The sequence below is a fragment of the Zonotrichia albicollis genome, chromosome 30 (assembly GCF_047830755.1).
Source record: "Zonotrichia albicollis isolate bZonAlb1 chromosome 30, bZonAlb1.hap1, whole genome shotgun sequence".
Classification (NCBI taxonomy): Eukaryota; Metazoa; Chordata; class Aves; order Passeriformes; family Passerellidae; genus Zonotrichia; species Zonotrichia albicollis.
The window spans coordinates 2,366,531-2,388,074 of record NC_133848.1 but is presented as its reverse complement, the minus strand read 5'-3'; the positions used below and the strand labels follow the sequence as shown (position 1 = coordinate 2,388,074).

Genomic DNA, 21,544 nt, shown 5'->3' with positions numbered 1-21,544 from the left:
CACCCGTTCCATGTCACAGTGACTGTGCGGCACCGTGTCACCAAGGGCCCTTGCACACACTGCCGCCTGCCCTGAGGCCACGCCCAGCCCACCCAAAGTGGCCCAGTTTGGAAGGAATGGCTGGCCCCAGGAGTCTAAGCAAGGCCAACAGGATCTTTAGGAAGGGCTCAGAGCATCAGCAAACGCTGCCATGCTCTGTGGGCTCAGGGCAGCAGAAGGAGCCCCCAGGGCTGCCGACGCAGCCGTTCTGGGAAGAGCACGGGGCCTTGCAGGGAAGCTGGCACGGCCTCCTTGGGACACGTCCTGGCTGGTGGCCGTCCTAAAGCTGCCGGTGTGACACGCACAAGGAACGTGTGGGCCTGGGCACAAATGCTGCTCTGAGGCCTGGGGCCCGGGGAGCGCTGACATCAGCAGGTGTGGCAGAGTCCCCGGCCAAGCAGACCTGCCACACCCCAAGCCCTGGCAGTGCTGGTGCCTGTCTCCTGCCCCAGAGACCTACTCTGTGCCAGAGACCTACTCCCCCCAGTGCCCCTGGGGGGCTTTTTGTGCCAGAAGGAGCCAAAGGCCATGTGCCTTGGGGGCTGTGCCTCTTTCCTGCAGGCGCTGATGGCAGGAGCACTTGGAGCAACTGCTGGCACACTTGGTCTCTGTCAGATGATGTTGCTCCTTCCTGAAATGAATTTTTCTCATGGAAGGCATTGGCAGTAGCACCAGAGCACCATCCATTGCTGAGTTTCCCAGGACAATTAGATTGCAAAGTTAACAGTCTGAAATTTCCTTGTGCTTTTCTCACTCTCTTTCCCACATTCTGGGAAAAACGGAATCTGCCCAGCCTCTGCTCTTCTCAACTTCCATTGCTGTATGTCTTGCTCTGGCAGTTCATGTCCAAAAAAACCTGTGGCCCATTGCTGAGCACAGCAATGAGCGGCCACAAAGTGGCAAGTTCCCCAGTGAACATCAAGGCAGAGACGTGGAAGTGTGGAGGATAAGGACAACTCTGGGAGGAGAAGCTCTTCTGTGTCTCTGATGATGGTGCCCACACCCTGAAGCAGCAGCCAAGAGAAGCGCTGGAAGCAGACGGGAGCAGTTTTGACCAGCACAATATCAAAAGATATGAAACCATTAGCCAGAATGCAAAGGAGGACTGCTGTTGATTTTATTCTCTCTCATTGCTTTTTCAGGAAATTTTTCTTCTCTGAACCCTTTGGAATTTTTGTCCCTCTATGGGGAGGGAGAAAGGCAGTTTTTAGTGGAAGCCCACTCATGAGTGGGTGCCCATGGGTGGGGACCCCATTGCCCCCCAGTGTCCCCCAGTGTCACAGCACATTCCCGTAGATGTCACTGGGTTCCTGTGGTCGCCCCTGATGTCACTGCAGCTCCGCGTAGGTCACCTGGGGATCCTGGAGTGTGGTGGGATGAGGGGTCACTGCGAGAGACACGGGTTGTGGGATCTGGGTGGGGTGACACTCGTGGGTGACGTGTCCCTCTGTGTGTGTCCCACCCGTACTCACCCCCTGCCCTCTTGGTGACCACGACGTGGGTGTACAGCACCTCCCCCTCCTCTGGGGGGGGGCGGGGGATCCATGGGGGCCCTGAGGGAATAAAGTGGATATGGGGGAGGGAATGGGAGGTCTTGGGGGTTGGGGTACAAGGGGAGAGTGTGGTTTGAGCCCCCCATTCACCTTTCCTGGCTCTTCCTGGCATCTGCAGAGGAAAGAGGGGAGGTGTGACTGTGGGGTCCCAGGGCCCTGAACCCTCTCAGTATTCTTGAGCCCCCAGAGGCCCTAAAATTTTCACAGGACCCCCAAGCATCTCTGGAGCACCCCAGAATTCATTAACATCCCCAGTGCGCAGAGCCAAATCAGCCTCAAGAACCCAAAGCCCAGCAGGGACCCAGACCCTCCAAACACCCCCAGACGCCATAAAGAACCTCTAACATTTCTGCAGGACACTCCAGCACCTCCCCAAACCTTACAGGACTCCAAGAGAAGGTCACAATTCTGGGGTTATGGGTGCTGCCCTATCGATCCCCAACTCTAGGGGCCCCTACAGGTCTCTGAGACCACTGTCCCCCCATTGTCACCCACCCACATGGTGCCACCGGTGCCAGGCCACAATGACAGCCACGAGCAGAAGCAGGAACAAAATGGCCCCACCGAACCCTGTGGCCACTGCAAGAAACAGAGGGGGACACATCAGGGTCACCCATCACCCCAGGGGTCCTGCACTCCCTGGTAACCTTTTGTGACCCAGGGTGAGCCAGGTGTCACCTCCAGGGTCAGCTCTGGGCTGGGTGCCCGGAACACGCGGTGCCCGTCCTGTCCCAGCTGGTTGGTGGCCATGCACTGGTAGGTGCCCGAATGTCCCACATTGATGGCCCTGAGCTCCAGGAGGGGACCCTTGGCCACCTCCTGCCCGTTGTGCAGCCAGGTGAAGGAGACAGGGGCTGAGCCCACCTGCACCGAGCAGCGCAGGGTCACGCTGTCACCTGCACACAGATGGTGTCACAGGGGACCGGTGGTGATGGTGGCATTGGCCACAGGCACTGTGGGGACACAGACAGGGCTGGCACTGAGCAAGGTGGGATGGGGGTGTCATGGATGGGGTCACCCCCAGCCCAAGGGTCCTGCTGTTTTGTGGAGAAAAGAAGAAACCTCACAACTTTAAAAAAGTTGTAACTCTCCTCAAAAAGACATGCATACCTCTGAGAACTTCAGGTCTCTTTTTATCCCCCTCTCAAATACATATGCATAGAGTTTCACAATAGATTCATACATATTCATTTTTATGGGTTTCTTGTGACTTTTTCCACTAGTTCCTTTTTATCTGAAAGAATTCCGAGGTCAGGTTGACTTGCCCTTACAGCAGTCCCTGTCTCTCTCTATCATCTTCTGTCTCCTCCCGTTTATCTCTGTCCTTTGCTGAAGTAAAGTCACTGAGCTTAGGCCATGCAGCCTGGCTAAATAACTACGATTTCTAACCACAGGCTCAACTCAAAAATGTACATTTCACCTAAATTAAAATGGATTTCTATCCTGCAAAATTTTCACTTTGCTTCACTGCTCACCCAGGACTGTGACATTCAGGGCGTCACTCTCAGCCACGCTGTCCCCATCACTGATCCAGCACCGGTATCGGCTGCTGTCATTGTCCCCAGCGTGGTGCATCTCCGGGTGGGGGTCAGTGCCCAGCGGTGCCCCCAAGCCCTCCTGGTGCCAGGAGAAGCACAGGGGACCTGTCCCCACTGCCACTGTGCAGCTCAGCACCAGTCGGTCCCTAAGTGCCACCTGTCCCCCAGGGGGCTGCACTGACAGGGATACCCCCGAGAGCGGGACCCCTGTGGATGGACACAGGAGGTATTGGGGACCCAGGAGAGGTGGGCGGACATGAGAGGGGAAAGAGGGGGATTGGAGGGGAGTAGAGAGGATCTCAGTGAGCAGAAGGAGACCCTGGGAGGCATGTTGGGACCTGGGGACAATGGCGAGATCCTGTGGAAAGGTGTAGAGACCCAGGCAGGGAGGGGGAATCAGACAAGAGACTGAGGAGACTCAGGGAATGATTTGGGATTTAGAAAGGGGCAGGAGGAGTCAGGAAGGGAAGGGAGAGCAGAGGGTGGAGCAGGGACCTTGGAAGAGGTGGGGAATCCAGGGAGGGCTGGGGAGGACAAAGAGAGGGATGAGGGATCTGCAGGGGGAACCGGGCAGTCATGGGGGAAACCAAGAGGGACTTGGGCAATTTTGTGTGACCCAGGGAGTGGTAAAGGGAGGGATGAAGGATTCAGGCAGTGGTGAGAAAACCCTTGGAGGATTTCGGGCTTCCCTGTCCCCATCTCTGCACTCACTGCGCACTGTCACTGTCATCAGCTTCGACTCCTTCCACTGTGACACCACCTGGCCCCTGCAGCTGTAGTGGCCACTGTAGTGCAGCTGCAGAGGTGACAGGGACATCTCTGTCCCATTGTGGAGCCCCTCCAGTTTCTTCCCATCGTGGTAGAAGGACACGTCCGTGAGCAGTTTGTTCTGCGAGCCCCAGCAGCGCAGTGTCACCGTGTCCCCCTCCTGCAGTGCCCATGCTGGCACCTGCAGCACCACCAGGTCTGTGAGACAGAGGGGTCCTGTCACACCAGGGATGTCAGGAGGGTGGTGATGGTACCGGGAGGCACCAAGAGCCACTCAATGTGAGAGAGAGAAGTCTCCTTGCCCAGGGATGCTCTGGGATGTCCCCATATGCAGGGGATGGGCTCTTGTCACACACGAGTTGACCCATGGAGCAGAGCCCACCCAGAACCCTTGGGGTCCCTGCAGGCGCCAGCCTGGGGACACTCAACCCCCCTCACCATCTAAGACTCTCATGGGGAGGCTGAGCCAAGTGCAGGGTCTGTCACACATGTAGGTGCCCCTCTCAGTGACAGTCAGGCGGCCACATCCCTGCTGCCCCCAGCACTGCCCATCCTTGTACCAGATGGTGGCACCGGCAGTCCCTGAGCCCTGGCAGGTCAGTGTCACCCGGTCCCACAGCACCACCCACCTCTGGAGGGCTCCACAAGGAGCTGGGTGGTCTGGGCACCTGTGGGTGACAGGGGACATGAGCCTGCCAGGGCCACTGTGGGGCTGGGGACAGCAGGGTGGGGCCATGGCATCCCCTGAGGACTCACCAGCGAGGCTGAGGGTCTGGGCTGGAAGGGAGAAGGGACAGGGCTCTGTGGGGGCGGCACTGTGGGAACAGAGGCCCAGGGATAGGGGGTGTGGGGGCTGTGCCCAAAGTGTCCTTCTGTGACATGGACCCCTTGGGGACAGAAACACCTTGGCTAGCCTTTGCTCAGGCAGGACATTGGGATTTTGTGGACACCCCTGAACTGGGGATGCCACGGCCACCCCGTGCTGGCACAGGTCACCCCCACCAGCCCCATGTTGCCTCCCCTAATCCCTGTCCCCCTATTTTTGTCCCCATATTCCTGTCCCACTTCCCCTGTCCCCACGGCCAACCCATGGGTCTGGTCACCTCATGCACTGACTCTGCTGGCCTTGGGGACCTCAGGGGACCCCACAGCCCCCCTGTGCCCCCTCCCGTCCCTATCCCTGGGGTGTCAAGCCCATGCCTGGGACACTCACCCCGCAGGAGCAGTGCCACCTTCCCGGCCATTCCAATGTCCCCAGCCATGTGGAGTGACTGTCATTCACTGCTGGGGGTGGCTGTCCCCTCGGTGGTGGCTCTTTGGATGAAGGGGAAGGAGGCGAGTTCAGGTCTTTTCCTTATGTGTTGGTGTCCCTTGGTGGGGGCAGAGTGGCCACAAGCACAGGATCATGGGGATGTGGCCTTGGGGACAGGCTGACGGAAATGTGGGAACAGCCTGGGGACAAGGCTGGGTTGGACACAGCGGGACATGGGGTTCCCACAAGTGGGGGACTTAGTGAGTTTAGGGACCTGGGGATGGGTGTCCAGGGAAAGGGGGGTCCCAGGAATGGGGTCCCTGGAACTGGGGGTCCTAATGGGGAGGAGTCACCAGGGATGAGTGGGCTATGGGGATGGGGGTGCCCAGAACTGGGGGGGACTCAGGGATGGGAGTCCCAGGGGAGCGTGGGCTCCAGGGATTTGGGGTCAGGGGATGGGGATGCTGGGGGAATGGGAGTCCCTGTGGGAATGGGGGTCCTGGGAGAATCAAGGTCCTGGAGGAAGGCAGATTTCAGGAGATGGAATGAACAGGAGAGGGCTGCTTGGGAATGGGGTCCTGGGTCATGGAGATCCTGGGGAATGTCAGTACTGGGATGGGGGTCCCAGGCAAGATCAGGAATGGTGATCCCATGATTTGATTTCCAGGGCAATGGGAGTGCCAGGGATGGGCAGTGGCTTGGTGAGCCCATTGGTCAAAGCTCCGTACCTGGGTGGCTCAGATTTTGGGGTGACCCAGGGTTCAGCAAAGTCCTCTCAGGGTGCTTGTGGTTTGGGAGCGTCACCCCAGGTAGGTTCCAAAAAGGTCTAGGTCTGTGTCCCCATAGCCCCCAGGGGCTTTTCCCCTCTTTATTTCCATTTCCATCATTTTACCCCTCAATTTCACAACCCTCAATTTTGTGCCTTGATGAACCAGGGGAGGCCCTGAGCAGGGAACAAACTGGGGGAAGCCCACGGTGGGGGAAGCAGGGGTGAGGGGTCTGCAGAGAGGGCTGGGGAGGCTGTGGGGATGGGGGTGTCCAGCTTTTACCCCCACAACACTTTCACTTTCTCTCTCCTGCAGAAGAAGGAAAAGGCCGTTTGACACACTTCTCACACAGGGGGCAGGTTCTGACCTGGAGCGGCAAATACAGGGGGCTCCTGCCCTGTGAGGATCCTGTCCCAGGGGGGACACATGCTGGACAAGGAGGTCCTGTCCTGGGAGATGGCAGCTCCTGGTGTTTCCAGACTTCTCCATTCTTGCTCATCCCCTGCTGGATCTGAGCCAGCAAGAGCAGCTGGGGAATGGAGCCCCAGGCAGGAAGGAGCTCCCAAACTCCTGCTCCTTGAAGCCAGTGGCCATCCAAGGGTGGGACCCAGCCATGGTCCAGCCCCACTGCACAGGGATGGCCATTGACCAGCCCTGCTCTGGCCAGCCCCAGGTGGCAGCCAGCACCTGAGGGTCCCCCCTGCCCCCTTGGCTTTGATTCTGGCAGCTTTAGAGCTGCAGCAGAGGTGAGAATTCTGTGGGGGAAAAGGCCTGGCCTGTGGTTTGCTCAACTCTGTAAGAAGCACAAAACCCAAAGGGAGCCCAAGCAGTGGCTCTGCAAGGGCCTTTGATGGTTTTCAGAGCAGGGCTGGCTGGAAACCCCCTTACAGGGGCAGCTGAGAGGGAGCCAGTCCGGAAATGCAGCAGTTAATAATTTTGTGCCTATGCCCAAGGGACTGAGAAAACCACAAAACTACTGCAAAGACAACAAAAATCTGCTCAACAACCTGACTGAAACGCTTTTTCTTGAAGAAAAGCTGCAGACATCTGGAACCTCACGGAAAGAATATTTGGATTCAGGCAGTGGCCCCAAAATAAGAGGGAAAAGTGTGGAAATACTGAGCAGGGGCTGCACACGAGGGACTGGGGAACAGGGGTTTCACAGCAGGAGAAGGGAGTGGCCCAGGCAGGGGAATTCATGGTAGGCTGGAGTGGATTTACCAGGGAATCAAACCCTGAGGCACACATGGGCATTTCCACAGATTCCTGTGCACTGTCCCAGGGATGAAAAGAGCTTCCTCCCTTCCTCCATGGGAAGTCAATCAAGTTTCAGCGTGGGAATGAGAAACATGGGAAGAGTTCCTAAAGATGGCCCATGAAAAGGCTTCCTTCAGGGGCTGGGTTGCTGCCCAGCAGGCAGGGAACCATCCCATGGAGCTGTTGGACACTGAGGGAGATTCCACACTCCGTTATCCACAAGCAAATGCTGCTGTGGGATGCACCAATGGACTGCTAAAAGGAACGTAAAAGTCTCCTTTCATTGGGATTTGTTTGTGTTTTTATTGTTAGGGACTTTTTGAGAAAGCAATGGATTCTATAAAGCAGAGCATTTTATACCTTGTCAGTTTGGTTTTCGCTGAGTTTGTTCTTTTTTGGGAAAATAATGGTGTGGGAAAGATTTTTGCTTTTATTCTATGTATGTATAATTTTGTCTGAACCAATTGGACATCAAGTGTTGCCTGGGATGGCTGAGGCAGGAAATGGGGGGACCTGACCCGGGAGTGTGTGGGACAGGGACACAGAGACTCCCAGGAAAGCCCTGGGGTGCCTCAGGGTGGGGGCTGTGCTGGGTTCTGAGTCACCCCAAAAATCTGAGGCAACCAGGGAAGTATCTGTGACCCCCTGTGCCCACAGAGCCACTGCCCATCCCTGACGTCCCCATTCCCCTGGGAACCCAACCATGAGACCCCCATTGCCTTGGTGTCTCCTCCCTGGGCACCTCCATCCCAGGACTGCCATTGCCCATCACCACCATTGCCTTGATCCCATCCCATGGGCTGCTTCTTCCCCCAGAACCCCTATTCCCAAGGGTCCCCATTTTCCCCCTGCACCCCCAACCCTGACACCCACATGCCATTACCCCAAGTCACTGGGGACGATATTCAGGTGATCCCTGAATCCCCCCAGGCATGGAGACCCCAATTCCCCTTGACCCCCATTCTCCTGGACACCCATCCTTGGTTCCCCACATCCCCTGAGTCTCCCAGTCCTGGCAACACCATCCCCCACCTGTCCCCAGACTATGCAGCCTTGTCCCCAGCTTGTCCTCGGCTTGTAGCCACCCTGCCCCCACCAAGGGCCACCTACACGTGGGGATGGACGTGACCTCGCTTCCTTCCCCTTCATCCGAAGAGCTGCCACCCAGGGGAGCGGTGGCCACAGCAGCGAGTGACAGCCAGTGCACATGGCTGGGGACACCGGGATGGCTGGGAAGGTGACGCTGCTCCTGTGGGGTGAGTGCCCCAGGCACAGGCCTGACACCCCGGGGATGGGGAGGGTGAACAGGGGGGCTGTGGTGTCCCCTGAGGTCCTCAAGGCCAGAGGCCTTGGATCCCAGTTTGGGGTGGCTGTGGGGACAGGAAAAGGGAACAGGAACAGGGAGCAGGAAGAGTGGAACTGGGATCTGGGGAAAGGGACAGGGGGATAGAGATGTGGGGACAAGAATGTGGCAGAAGGAACTTTGGGGCTGGGGCAGCTGTGGGAACAAGGATAGGGACACAGGGATGCAGGGACAGGGACAAGGCGACAAGCACCATGCTGATGGACCATGGGGACAGGTGCCATTGGAATGGGACCATGGGTACAGAACCATGGGGATGTGGCTGTGGGGCTAGCGGGGCTGACCTGTGCCAGCACAGGGTCCCCATGCCTGAGCATGGGTTGGCTGCTGTGTCCCTGTCCTTCTGTGCCTCACCATTGCCCCCACTGAGACCGTCTGTGCTCCTGTGTAGCTGTTCCTGCAGTGCCACCCCCACGGACCCCTGTCCCTTGTCCCTTCCAGGCCAGACCCTCGGCCTTGCTGGTGAGTCCTCAAGGGATGCCATGGCCTCACCCTTCCGTCCCCAGCCCCACACTGGCCCTGGCAGGCTGGTGTCCCCTGTCACTCTCAGATGCCCAGACCACCCAGCTCCTGGTGGAGCCCTCCTGGAGGCCGGCAGTGCTGTGGGACCGGGTGACACTGACCTGCCAGGGTTTGGGGACTGCCAGTGCCACCACCTGGTACAAGGACGGGCTGCGCTAGTGGCAGCAGGGAAAGGACCGCCTCATTGTCACCCTGAGTGGAACCTACGAGTGTGACAGACCTGGCAGTGGGCTCAGCCCCGCTGTGAAAGTCTCAGATGGTGAGGGGTGTTTGGTGTCCCCCACCTGGCACCCATGGGAACCCCAAAAGCTCTGGGTGGGCTCTGCTCCATGGCTCACTTTTTGTGTGACTGAAGCCTGTCCCCTGCTCTGAGGACATCCCAGAGCATCCCAGTGTGGGTGAACTCGTGTGGGTACTGGGGACCCCCAGTGTGCTTGGTGTGATCCAATGGGGATGTCCCTTTGACATGGGGACCCTTCAGATTGCTGAGATATGACAAGACTTCCCTGTCCCCCAGACTGGTTGGTGCTGCAGATGCCAGTGCAGGTGCTCTTGGAGGGGGACACAGTGACACTGCGCTGCTGGAGCTGGCAAGACAGCCCGATCACCTCAGTCTCCTTCTACCATGAGGAGGATGAACTGGAGGTGTTCCCCAATGGCACTCAGCTGTCCCTGTCCCATCTGCAGCTGAACCACAGTGGCCGCTACAGCTGCAAGGGCCAGGTGGAAACCTGGGGTTGGAAGGAGTCAGCGATGGTGACAGTGACAGTTCAGGGTGAGCACCCCAGAGCCCCGCCCCAACAGTCCCAAAGCCCCTCCCCAGAGACTCAGGGCCACAAATCCCCCTCGCCTCTCCTGCCCTGATCTCTCCCCTGTGCTGGTGCTGGGGGGTCCCCCCGAGCCCACCCAGGGGTCCCCCCTGACTCTCAGCTGCCTCAGCACCCCCAGCCCCCTCTGGACACGCAGCCCTCTCCTGCACGGGATCTACCGGGATGGGCAGGTGTTGGGGGGCCCACAGGGGTCCCTGCAGCTGCCGGTGCCCGCCGTGGGGGTCTCCCCCTATGGGAATTACAGCTGCGAGGCGCACTCCGAGGGTGGGGCTGTGCAAAAGAGCAGCGCCTGGCTCTGCATCACGGTGCACAGTGAGTGTGTGGATGGGCACGGGGAGCCCCCAGAGACGCCCCGAGTGCCCTGGCTGGGGACCTCCAGGTTTCCCTGACACCTTTCTTGTGTCTCCCCACCCCTTGGGTGTCCTTCACCCCTCCCTGATGTGACCCCATCCCCAAGATCCCCCATCACACCCATCCCCTTGTCCCTATGCCCCCATACCAGGTGCCAGCTCCTCCCTGTGGCCTCAGCCCTGTGTCCCCACAGTGCCCATGGCCAATGCCACCATCACCCCTGGTCCCCTGTCACATCAGGTGTGTGCAGGTGATAACATGACCCTGCTCTGCTCAGTGCAGGTGGGCTCAGCCCCTGTCACCTTCACCTGGCTGCACAATGGGCAGGAAGTGGCCCGGGGTCCCCTCCTGGAGCTCAGGGACATCGATGTGGGACATTCGGGAACCTACCAGTGCGTGGCCACCAACCAGCTGGGACAGGACGGGCACCACGTGTTCCGGGCACCCAGCCCAGAGCTGGCCCTGGAGGTGACACCTGGCTCACCCTGGGTCACAGGTGGGGTCACACAAGGTCACCAGGGAGTGCAGGTGATGGGTGACCCTGATGTGTCCCCTCTGTTTCTTGCAGTGGCTGCAGGGCTCATTGGGCCCCTTTTGTTCCTGCTCCTGCTCGTGGCTGTCATTGTGGCCTGGCACTGGAGGCACGGTGTGGGTGGGTGACAATGAGGGGCACAGGGGTCATGGAGAGGGGTGTCAAGGGCCCCAGAGAAGAGGGGCCATAGGGCTGCACCCACAGCCCCTGGCTTGGGAGGGGCTGAGCCCCTGTGACCATGGCTCAGAGCCCTAGGGAGCTGTTGGAGGGTCCTGCAGAGATGTTGGGGGTACTATCAGAGGTTTCCCTCCCTGCTGGGCTCGGGGTACTAGGGACTCAGGGTGTTGGTGCAAGTGGGATGGTTCAGGGATATTGGGGGAGCATCAAGGATACTGGGGGGGCCTGGGAAGAATTGTGTGTCTGGTGGTAGTTCAGCATTGCCAAGGGTGCATGGGAGCCCCTGGGTCTCCAAAGTCACCCCTCCAGTTTTCCTTTGCAGATGCCAGGAAGCACCAGGAAAGGTGAGTGCAGCCTCCAGCCATGATACACCTTTTACCCAAACCCCCAGCACCTCCCATCCCCTTCCACACACTCCATTATTCCCACAGGGCCCACCCAGACCCCCTGGCACCGCCGGTGGAGGATCCTCAGGCAACGTACATGGAGCTGCACAGGCAACCATGGGAACCCAGTGACATCTATGAGAATCTACACCAAAAGTTGTAATGCTCTGGGAAGTGGGAGCACTGGGTGACACTGGGGGTGCTCCCTCCATGCCTCCTTTGGTTGCCCATCCTTCCAAGGGAGGTGGTCATGGGTCAGGGGAAGGCTACACAGGGCACCCTGTGCTCCCCATTTCCTCTCCCAGTACCTTCAAGGGCTCCCCCGTTAATTTCCTTGTACCTGCAGGGGCTCCCCAGCCCCATCCAAGTGCCCAAGTACCCTCAGGGACTGCCCCATTCTCTCCCCACAGTGCTTGCAGTGCACCCAGGGCTTCCCCATTCCCCCTCCCACTACCCCTGTCCCATCCCGCTGTAAAAGGGGGGAGATGGGGAGGATTCTTGCTGAAAGGTTTCTCAGATGAAAATGAAGCACAAAAGTGGCAATATTATATCTGAGAACTGTTTCTTGATAAAGGAGAATTAAGTGATCTTACTCAAGGAGGAAAGAAGGGAGTAGAAAGGGAAAAGGATCGAGAGGGAAAGAGAAGACAGGGGCAGTGTCACCACAAGAAGCCTGGGTGCTCTGTGGGCATCAGCTGGGCAGATGGAGTGTGTGTGCTGCAAGCCAGGGCGAGCCCACGTGGCTTTTGTGAGTGGCTGGGCATGATTTCCAAGGACAGCACCTGCTTGTCTCTGGCATGGGCGAGCGATGGCTGCAGGCTGGCTGCTGCGGGCTGGCTGCTGTGGGCTGGTGCTGCGGCACTGGTGGCTCTGGGCTGGCTGCCGCGGGCTGGGGCTGCGGTGGGCAGGTGCAGCAGGCTCGGTGCTGTGGGCAGCATGGGAAAGGCGGCAGAGGAGGTGGGGGAGTGCAGGCAGCATCTGCTGCATCAGGGAAGCTATGAAGGAACATCCAGGACGAGCAGGAATGAACTGCCTTGGGGAAGCAGCGAAGCAGGGAAGAACGGGTGCAGACAGGGAAGAAGGACCACCGGGAGGAAAATGCAAGTGGGTGTAGTATCAGTGATATTTTTGCCCAACGTCTGGGAGGAATGATGCATCTGACTCCATCTTATCAGAAGGCTAATTAAGTACTTTATTATACTGTATTATTCTGTATTATATTACATTACATCTAAACTGAATCTGCCAAGCACTCAGCTGCACTCCACTGCACACAATCTCATGACTGTCAGCCAACAGTCCCCACACACACACACACCTGGATTCAACTGGTCAGTGAATCAAAACTCTCACACCAGAATCCAATCACCAATTCCCTTCAGGTAAACAATCTTCCACAATGCATTCCACGTGTGAAAAGCACAGGAGCAGAAAATGAGATGAGAATTGTTTGGATCATTCTTTGCTTCTCTCACTGCTTCTCTCAGGTTCAGAGAATGTGGATCCCACAGGGGAGGAGGGCCAAACTGACCCTCTGAGCGAGCCCCTGATCCCCCCAAGAAACCCAAAGCAAAACACTCCTGTTGTGTCACAGTTTGCTGCCTTCATTTACAAAGGCTCCTCCCACAAGCCGATTTCCCAACCATTTTTCCCAGGCATCTGTCCCACCAGCCAGTGGGGGTCACTCACAGCCCGATCACTGACGCTTTCTCTCGCCTCATTCTCTGTTGTGTGAAGCCTCCCCAGGGACAGGGTTCCCAGCACAAGTGCAACCAACAGAGTCATTTTTCACCTCATGTGTAGCATATGTTGAGACATAAATCAAAATCAGATTTGTTCCTCTTAACGCCCATGTGCTTAGTGGCTCTGCAATCCCCCTCCTAGTGCTCTCACTGAGGTGGCTTACTGGTGCCGATCCCAGTTCCAAGGGGCACAGGACCTGGTTCCCTGCTCCTGGGACAAAAATGCAGCTCTTTGGTTAAACTGGCAGAAATTGTGTTTCTTATTCATCACTTTCAAGGAAGCTGAATAATGTGGGAACCTCCCTTGGAATGGAAAATATGACCCGCTTCTCTCTGAAGTATTAAAACTTTGAAATTATGGGTACTTTAGGCAAAAATGTGAGGACAGGAATAGCAGTTGTTTACTAGTATGTATTGTGAGAAATAACTTAATGGAAGTTAACTTTAGCTGTTGATTATATGAACTGATATTACATTATTGATTATACTGCTGATTAAATATTGCCATGTTGTTCAGATAGTGAAAAGTATTGTGAAGTGGCTGATGTTGTTGTGGTGGCCATCCAAGGGTGGGGCCCAGCCATGGCCCAGCCCCACTGCACAGGGATGGCCATTGCCCAGCCCTGCTCTGCCCAGCCCCAGGTGGCAGCCAGGACTTGAGGGTCCACCCTGCCTCCTTTGCTTTGATTCTGGCAGCTTTAGAGCTGCTGCAGAGGTGAGAATTCTGTGTGGGAAAAAGGCCTGCCTGTGGTTTGCTCAGCCTTGCAAGAAGCACAAAACCCAAAGGGAGCCCAAGCAGTGGCTCTGAGAGGGGCCTCTGATGGTTTTCAGAGCAGGGCTGGCTGGAAATTGCCTCCTGCAGGGGCAGGTGTGTGAGAATCAGTCCTGAAATGCAGTAATTGATCATTTTGTCCCTTGCAGCAAGGGTCTGAGATAGCCCCAAAACCTTGCATATCCCAACACAATCTGCTCAACAACCTGACCGGTTCCCTCCTCCTTCCTGTCTCAAACCTGCAGCCCTTTAGAATGGCCTGGGAAGAGTGTTTGGCTTTTGGCTGTGGCTGCCAGACAGGAGGGAAAAGTGTGGAAATATCGAGCTGTGGCTCTGCCCCACAGCTGAGGTAGGGCTGTGGTAAGTGACCCTGTGTCGATTCCAGGTTTCCCCAAAGCTGCTCCATCCCTGCCCTCCTCACCTGAGTGAAAGGCTGAGGGTTGGCAGGAATTGTGGTGTAAAGACACCAGAGGGGCTGCTGTGGACCCAAGACCTGCCTGGGATCAGGCACTGCCTTCCTTCCATTCAGGATTCTGGAGAGCGGTCGTGGGTGTTGCGCAGGGCATGTGCCTGGCCCCGGGACACTGCTACGCTGCCAGTGGGCACTGGGATCCAACCTCCTGCCTTGGCAGCTTCTGCCCGGTGCCGGTGGTGGTGCTGGGAGAGATTGGTGCCCGTGAGTTTGCAAAAGGAGCGATTTCCCCTCCTCCCTCCCTTCTGAGGCCGCCATGGCCCCTGAGGGGATGGACCTGGACCGGGGCGCCCCCTGCTGGCCCGGAGTGCTCCCTGCAGCGCCCCTTGCTGGCCGCAGTTAGAACTGCCACATAAACCTACAGTGCTGAGCAGGAGAGGAAGTTCTGGGTTTGTGTTGTTTGTTGTGTTCTGGTTTATAATTTTCCTCATAACCTCCTCTTATTCCTTTTACTATACTTCTGCCTGAAATCCCATAATCTTGGAAATTAAAAATAATTTTAGACATGGGTCTTCTTTCCATTCCAGGAACATTCCCATACTCCTTGGAAGATATTTCTCATTTAAATGAGATGCCAACTCCTGGGTTCCAGTGTGGAAGGGAGAAACACCCCAAAAGAAGACAGGGTCAGGAACTTGGCCACCTCATGCTCTGTCTTTTAAGCCAGTTTGGCCAGCAAGGTTCCTCTCCCCAGGTGGCACTTCTGGTCACCTGGCCACCCAGGAGCTGGTTTTGCAGAGTGTCACACTGTCCCCAGTGTGCCATGGCTGACACAATGATGGACAGATGGGGCCCTGTTGCTCCAAAAGCAAGGCCTGACCCACCCCTGTCACACACAGCTGTTCCAAAATGTCTCTAGACATTAAACTTTTCCTGTCTCTGACTTCCCACTGTAGCAGGCTTCAAGCTGGCTAGGGCCCCATGGAGGGCTGAGGCTTAATGACTGGAATTTTGCTAAGTCATGATGAAATAGCAAAAGAAGCTCCTGTCTTCCACCTTTCAGACCCCAGCTTATCTCTGTAACCCCATAGGTCACTTTCCCCTAACCCCTACTATAGGACAAGTTTGGATCCACTTATACCCTATAAAAAGGGGTTGTTTTAGCTCATTCTGGTTAGAAGAGGCGTCGCTGGAACCCTACACAGACCCCTCAATAAAACCATCACTGTGGAACCCCAGGACATTTTTTTTCCCCTCTCTCACAGCGTCTGCTTCCTGACTAGCCTGCAAGGTTCCTCAGCAAGCAAAGAGCGGGAATCAGAAGAGAGCTGATAATCACTAAAGAGCTGATATCCAATAAGCTTGCTAAGGTACCCAATGGCTACGAGTGGCCTGGGTACTCAGACGCTCTGTCCCCAGGAAGGATTGAGCTATCCAGCCCGTGCTGCCTGCTTGGGGGCAAATTAGCCCAGCAGGGAGTCAGGACTACCCACCCTGTGCCATGGCCTGATCCCGACTGCCCTGGAAAAGGGCGAGGCTCCGGAACCCCCACAGGGCCTTTGTGCCATCCTCGCGTGGGGAACAGTGCAGAGGAGGGGTTTGAGATGATGGAAAAGAGAATCCAGAGCCTCCTGCAGGCCACTTTGGCCATCAGAGCAAGGAAGGAGCAGGGCCTTGCCAGGTTCCTCTGATGGAGGAAATGTGCTGGGTACAGTGTCTAAAGTTTGTTCCTTATTGGTGGCTTTCCCTGGAAATCGTTCCTTGTGTGATCCTTTGGACTCTGAACCTTGTGGCTGTTGATTTTGTTCTCTGGTTGCTGTTTCAGGAAATTGTTCTTCTCTCAGCCCTTTGGGATCTTTGTGCCTCCATGGGGAGGGAGAGGGGCAGCAGCCCCTGGTTTTAGTGGCAGCCAGAACTAGGGAATCCCATTCCTAAAGCTTGACAAAGCTGAACAAACACCATCTCTGCCAGTTTAACCAAAAAGCTGCATTTTGGACTAAATAAGAAGGAAATGGACCCTGTGTCCCCTGGCACTGGGAGGAGCCTGGCGAGCCGTGGGTGTACCGGGAGCACTGGGAGGGAGAAAGGGGAGCACTGGGTGCCCTGTGCAGCCCCCCTGATTCGTGATCATCACCCAGGCAGGATAGGCCACCACGGGAGCCATGGGATGGGGACTCTTAGCGTCCCCCATTGTCACAGCAGGTTCCATGGATGTCACTGGTGTCCTGCAGTCGCCCATGTGGTCCTGGCAGCTCTGTGTGGGTCACCTGGGGGTCCTTGAGGGGGGACAGTAAGAGACACCTGGCTTGGGGTGACATCCAGGGGTGACATGTCCTTGTCCCCACCCATCCTCCATATTCACACCCTGCCCCCTCATGTCCAGCCCCTCCCCCACCTCCAGGGGATAAAGGGGTTCTGGGGGGCCCTGTGGGGATAAGGGGGGGTCTGAGGGGTGTCTGGGGAGGGGGTCAGGAAGAGTCATGGCTGGAGCTCCCCACTGACCTGTCCTGGGATTTCCTGAGAGCTGCAAGAAAAAGAGGATGGGGTGATCGTGGGGTGTCCTGGGCCCCAACCCCACCTGGGACCTTTAAATGCCCACTGGAGCCCTGAGCCCCCACCAGACCCTGATTTCTACTGGACTGCCAGGCCCCTGCACCCAAAGCACCCCTGAGGAGCCCCAGAACACTTCAGCCACTCAGGTACTCCAACCCCCTCCCTAGGAACCCTGAACCCCTGAGCACCCCTCAAGCCTCAAGGAACCCCAAAAATGGAATGCAGGGAAGACCCCAAACTGCTTCAGGATCGCTGAAGAGCACTCAACATCCCTGCACAACTCTCCAATAGCTCCCTAAAAGCCCCCAGGAGATCCGAGTGACACCCCAATATTCCTCAAGGCCCTTCCTGGGACAGCCCAGGACCCTCCAAAATGCCCCCAAACCTGTGAGCACCCCAAGCAAAGGTCACTGGGGGCTCAGCTTCTTCCAGCTCAGGGGTTTTGGGTGATGCCCCAACAGCCCCCCCAGTGTGTGGGGCTTCCCCCCAGTTCCTGTAGGACCTTGTCCTACTCCATTGTCACCCACCCTAGCCGTGCCACCAGTGACAGCCCCCAACGACAGCCAGGAGCAGGAGCAGGAACAGGAGGGTCCTGCCAACATTCACAGCCACTCCTGGGGACAGAGGGACACATTGGGGTCATCCTGAACTGCAGGAGTCTCAACACCCCAGCAACCCTGTGTGACCCCACCTGTGACCGAGGGTGAGCCAGGTGTCACCTCCAAGGCCAGCTCAGGGCTGAGTGCCCGGAACACGCGGTTCCCATCCTGTCCCAGCTGGTTGGTGGCCACGCACTGGTAGGTGCCCGAATGTCCCACATCGATGTCCCTGAGCTCCAGAAGGGGACCCTGGGCCACCTCCTGCCCGTTGTGCAGCCAGGTGAAGGTGACAGGGGCTGAGCCCACCTGCACTGAGCAGCGCAGGGTCATGTTGTCACCTGCATGCACCTGGTGTGACAGGGGACCAGGGGTGATGGTGGCATTGGCCACGGGCACTGCAAGGACACAGACAGGGCTGGCACCTGGCGAGGTGGAATGGGGGTGCTGTGGGTGGGGTCATCCCCAGCCCGAGGGTCTCGCTCACCCAGGACGGTGACATTCAGGGGGTCACTCTCGGCCACGCTGTTCCCGTCACTGACCCAGCACCGGTACTGGCCGCTGTCATTGTCCCCAACATGGCGCAGCTCCAGGCGGGGGCCGGTTCCTGGCAGTGCCCGTGAGCCCTCCCGGTGCCAGGAGAAGGACAGGGGACCTGTCCCTATGGCCACCTTACAGCTCAGCACCAGGCTGTCCCCAAGTGCAACCTGTCCCCCGGGGGGCTGCACTGACAGGGACACCCCTGAGGGCGGGACCCCTGCGGGAGAGTGGGACACCAGGGGAAAGTGAGGGACCCGGGGGGGTGTCAAGGAGGAGCAGGGGAATTCCAATGAGGGAGAGGGGGTGCAGAGATTGGGGGAGGGGGCTTAGAAAGGAACTCTGAGAAATGATAAGGGGGTCAGGGAGGGAAAACCTGGAGAGGGAGGTGGGCAACACCAGGAAGGGTACGGGGACCATGGCAGGGGATGGTGAGAGTTGGGCAATGTGCAGAGACATCAGAGCGGGGTTGAGGAACCCAGGGATAGGGGAGAGGACCCAACGAAGGATGGAGGGGGACACAAGCTAGGAATGGGGGTACCTTAGGAGAGGCCCGCGGCACCAATGGCAGGACACAGAAAATGCACCAGGGAAGGATGAGGGTACCCATGTACGGACTAGGGGTCCCGGGGAGAGACCCGAGAAAGGATGGGGGGGGCAGGGAGGGATCTGGAAAAGGTTGGGTGCCCCAGAGCAGGCGTCAGGGAGGGCTGAGAGATGCCAGGCAGTGTGGGGGACCCAAGAGATCTGTGGGGGCTCCCCGTGCCCATCCCCACACTCACTGCACACCGTGACAAGGAGCCGGTTGCTGCTCTTCTGCACGGACCCCCACTGGGAGTGCACATCACAGCCATAATTCCCCGAGTGGGAGACCTTCACAGCGGGCACCAGCAGCTGCGGGGACCCCTGCGGGCCCCCCACCACCTGCCCGTCCCGGTAGAACATGTGCAGGAGTGGGGCTTGGGGCCGCAGGGGGCTGGGGGTGCTGAGGCAGCTGAGATTCAGGGTGGACCCCTCAGTGAGCTCCTGGGGACCCTCCAGCATTGGCACCGAGAAGAGCTCTGGGAAGGAGAGGAGAGGTGAGGACTATGAGTCTGAGTGCACTGGGAATGGGCTTTGGGGTTGTCAAGATATTGGAGTTCCAGCCGTGTGGGTGCTCACCATGCACTGTCACTGTCACTGGTGCTGACCGTGACTGCCAGGACCCCACCAAGCCCTCACATCTGTAGTGGCCACTGTGGTGCAGCTGCAGAGGTGAAAGGGACAGCTCAGTCCCCTTGAGGGACCTCCCGAGATCCTTCTCCTCCCGGTAAAATTGCACTCTGGTGAGATGGTTGTCCTGCCGGCACCGGCAGCGCAGTGTCAAGGTGTCCCCCTCCAGCAGTGCCCGCGCTGGCACCTGCAGCACCAGTGGGTCTGTGGGACAGGAAGGTCACATCTCACTGACGAGACTGGTCTGAGGTGGGTGCCCATCGCACAGGGGACATGTGGGTGGTCTGGGGTGCTCTGGTGTGCACTGGGATGTCCCTGTGTGCAGGGCACAGACTCTTGTCACACGAGGGGTGTGAGGCCATCCACGGAATGGAACCCACCCTTACCGCTCTGGGGCCCCCATGATCATTAAAGGTCTCTCCTCACCATTTGAGACTGTCAAGGGGGGGCTGCGCCCAGTGCCGGGTCTGTCACATGTGTAGGTGCCACCCTCAGTGACACTGAGGCGGTCAGGTCCCTCCTGCCACCAACGCTGCCCGTCCTTGTACCAGGTGGTGGCACCGGCAGTCCCCGAGCCCTGGCAGGTCAGTGTCACCCGGTCCCACAGCGCCGCCGGCCTCCAGGGGGGCTCCACCAGGAGCTGGGTGGTCTGGGCACCTGTGGGTGACAGGGGACACCAGCCTGCCAGGGCCAGTGTGGGGCTGGGCACAGCGGGGTGGGGACATGGCATCCCCCGAGGACTCACCAGTGATGCTGAGGGTCTGGGCTGGAAGGGAGAAGGGACAGGGCTCAGTGGGGGTGTCACCATGGGGACAGAGGCACATGGGGTACAGGGTGTGGTGGCTGTCCCTGAACTGTCCCCATGGGTACATATGCTCTTGTGGGAAAGTGTGTGGGTGGTCCCCAAAAGTCTGGACAGGCAGGGGGATATGTCTGTGTCACAGCCACACGTCTACCACATCCCTGTGGCACAGACACCTTGGGAACAGGGACGCCGAGGCCACTCCAGGCTGCGGCAGAACATGGGGACACTGAGAACACCCCGGGCACGAGGACATCACGAACACAGCCCATGCTGGCCCAGGTCACCCCCACCTGCTGATGATCCCATCCTCATGGCCACATCCTCACCGATCTTGTCCCTGAATCCCAGTTCCCTTGTCCCTATCCCCAGAGCTACCTGAGCCCAAAGGTGCCAGTAGTCCTCACATTCCTTTCCCCACATCCCCACCCCCAAATTCCTGCCCCTCTTCCTGTCCCCAAAGCCATCCTACATCCCCAGTCTTACCCAGGTCCACTGTGGGTAACATGGACTGGCTCTGCTGGAACTGGGGACCTCAGGGGACCCCGCAGCCCCCCTGTGCCCTCTCCCCTCCCCTCCCCATCCCCAGGCTGTCAGGTTCATGCCCAGGGCACTCACCCCACAGGAGCAGCACCACCTTCCTGGCCATCCCGCTGTCCCCAGCCATGTGCACTGGCTGTCATTTGCTGCTGTGGCCACCACTCCCCTGGCTGGCGGCTCTTCGGATGAAGGGGAAGGAAGCGAGGTCAGGTCTCGACCTCATGCGTAGGTGGCCCTTGGTGGGGGCAGGGTGGGGACAGGCTGGGGACATGGGTGCGTGGGAAAAAATGGGTCATGGGGTTCCCAGGAGTTTGGAATTTGGTGGATTTAGGGAGGCAGGAATGGGTTCACTGGTAAATGGGGTCCTGAGGAGGGGGAATATCCGGCAATGGGGGTGCCATTGGAATGAGCGTCTCCATACTTGGGGGGACTCAGTGATGGGAGTCCCAGGGGAATGTGGGCTCCAAGGATTTGAGTTCATGGGATGGGAAAATGGTGGATCCTAGGAAGATTTCAAGGGATTGAATGAACAGGAAGGGGTTCCTTGGGAATGGGGTGCTGGGCCATGGAGATCCTAGCGAATGTCAGTGTTGGGATGGGGGCTGCAGAAAGAGTGGGACATAAGGAATGGAGGTCCCATGTTTCCGTTCCCAGGAGAATGGGGGTGCCAGGGATGGGCAGTGGCTGGGTGAGCCCATGGGTTGCATCTCCTTCACTGGGCGCTTCAGATTTTGGGGTGACCCAGAGCCAGCACCATCCCCACATGGTGCTAGTGTCCAGGGTGTCACCCCAGAGAGATTCCAAGCTGCTCTGGGTTTGTGCCCTCCAGCCTCCAGTGATTTTTCCATTTCTTTATTCAACCTCCATCATTTTGCCCCTCAAATTCACAACCCCCCAGTTCATGCTTTGATGGTCCTTGGACTTCTCCATTCTTGCTTGTCCCCTGCTGGATCTGAGCCAGCAAGAGCAGCTGGGGAATGGAACCCTGAGCAGGAAGGAGGCCCCAGACTCCTGCTCCTTGAAGCCAGTGGCCATCCAAGGGT

The 21,544-nt window shown here is 58.0% G+C and overlaps 1 protein-coding gene across 1 annotated transcript; it reads right to left on the bottom strand.

Moving 5' to 3' along the window:
* Positions 1 to 17,111: 17,111 nt before the first annotated feature.
* Positions 17,112 to 20,674, bottom strand: LOC141725598 (Fc receptor-like protein 3). Its single transcript, XM_074529546.1, has 7 exons — positions 20,580 to 20,674; positions 19,905 to 19,925; positions 19,586 to 19,816; positions 19,109 to 19,363; positions 18,730 to 19,008; positions 17,898 to 18,167; positions 17,112 to 17,808 (listed from the first exon to the last, which is right to left on the bottom strand). The coding sequence occupies exons 1-7, from the start codon at positions 20,626 to 20,628 to the stop codon at positions 17,417 to 17,419; spliced, it is 1,497 nt and encodes a 498-aa protein (XP_074385647.1). The 5' UTR covers positions 20,629 to 20,674; the 3' UTR covers positions 17,112 to 17,416.
* Between the last annotated feature and the right edge of the window lie 870 nt (positions 20,675 to 21,544).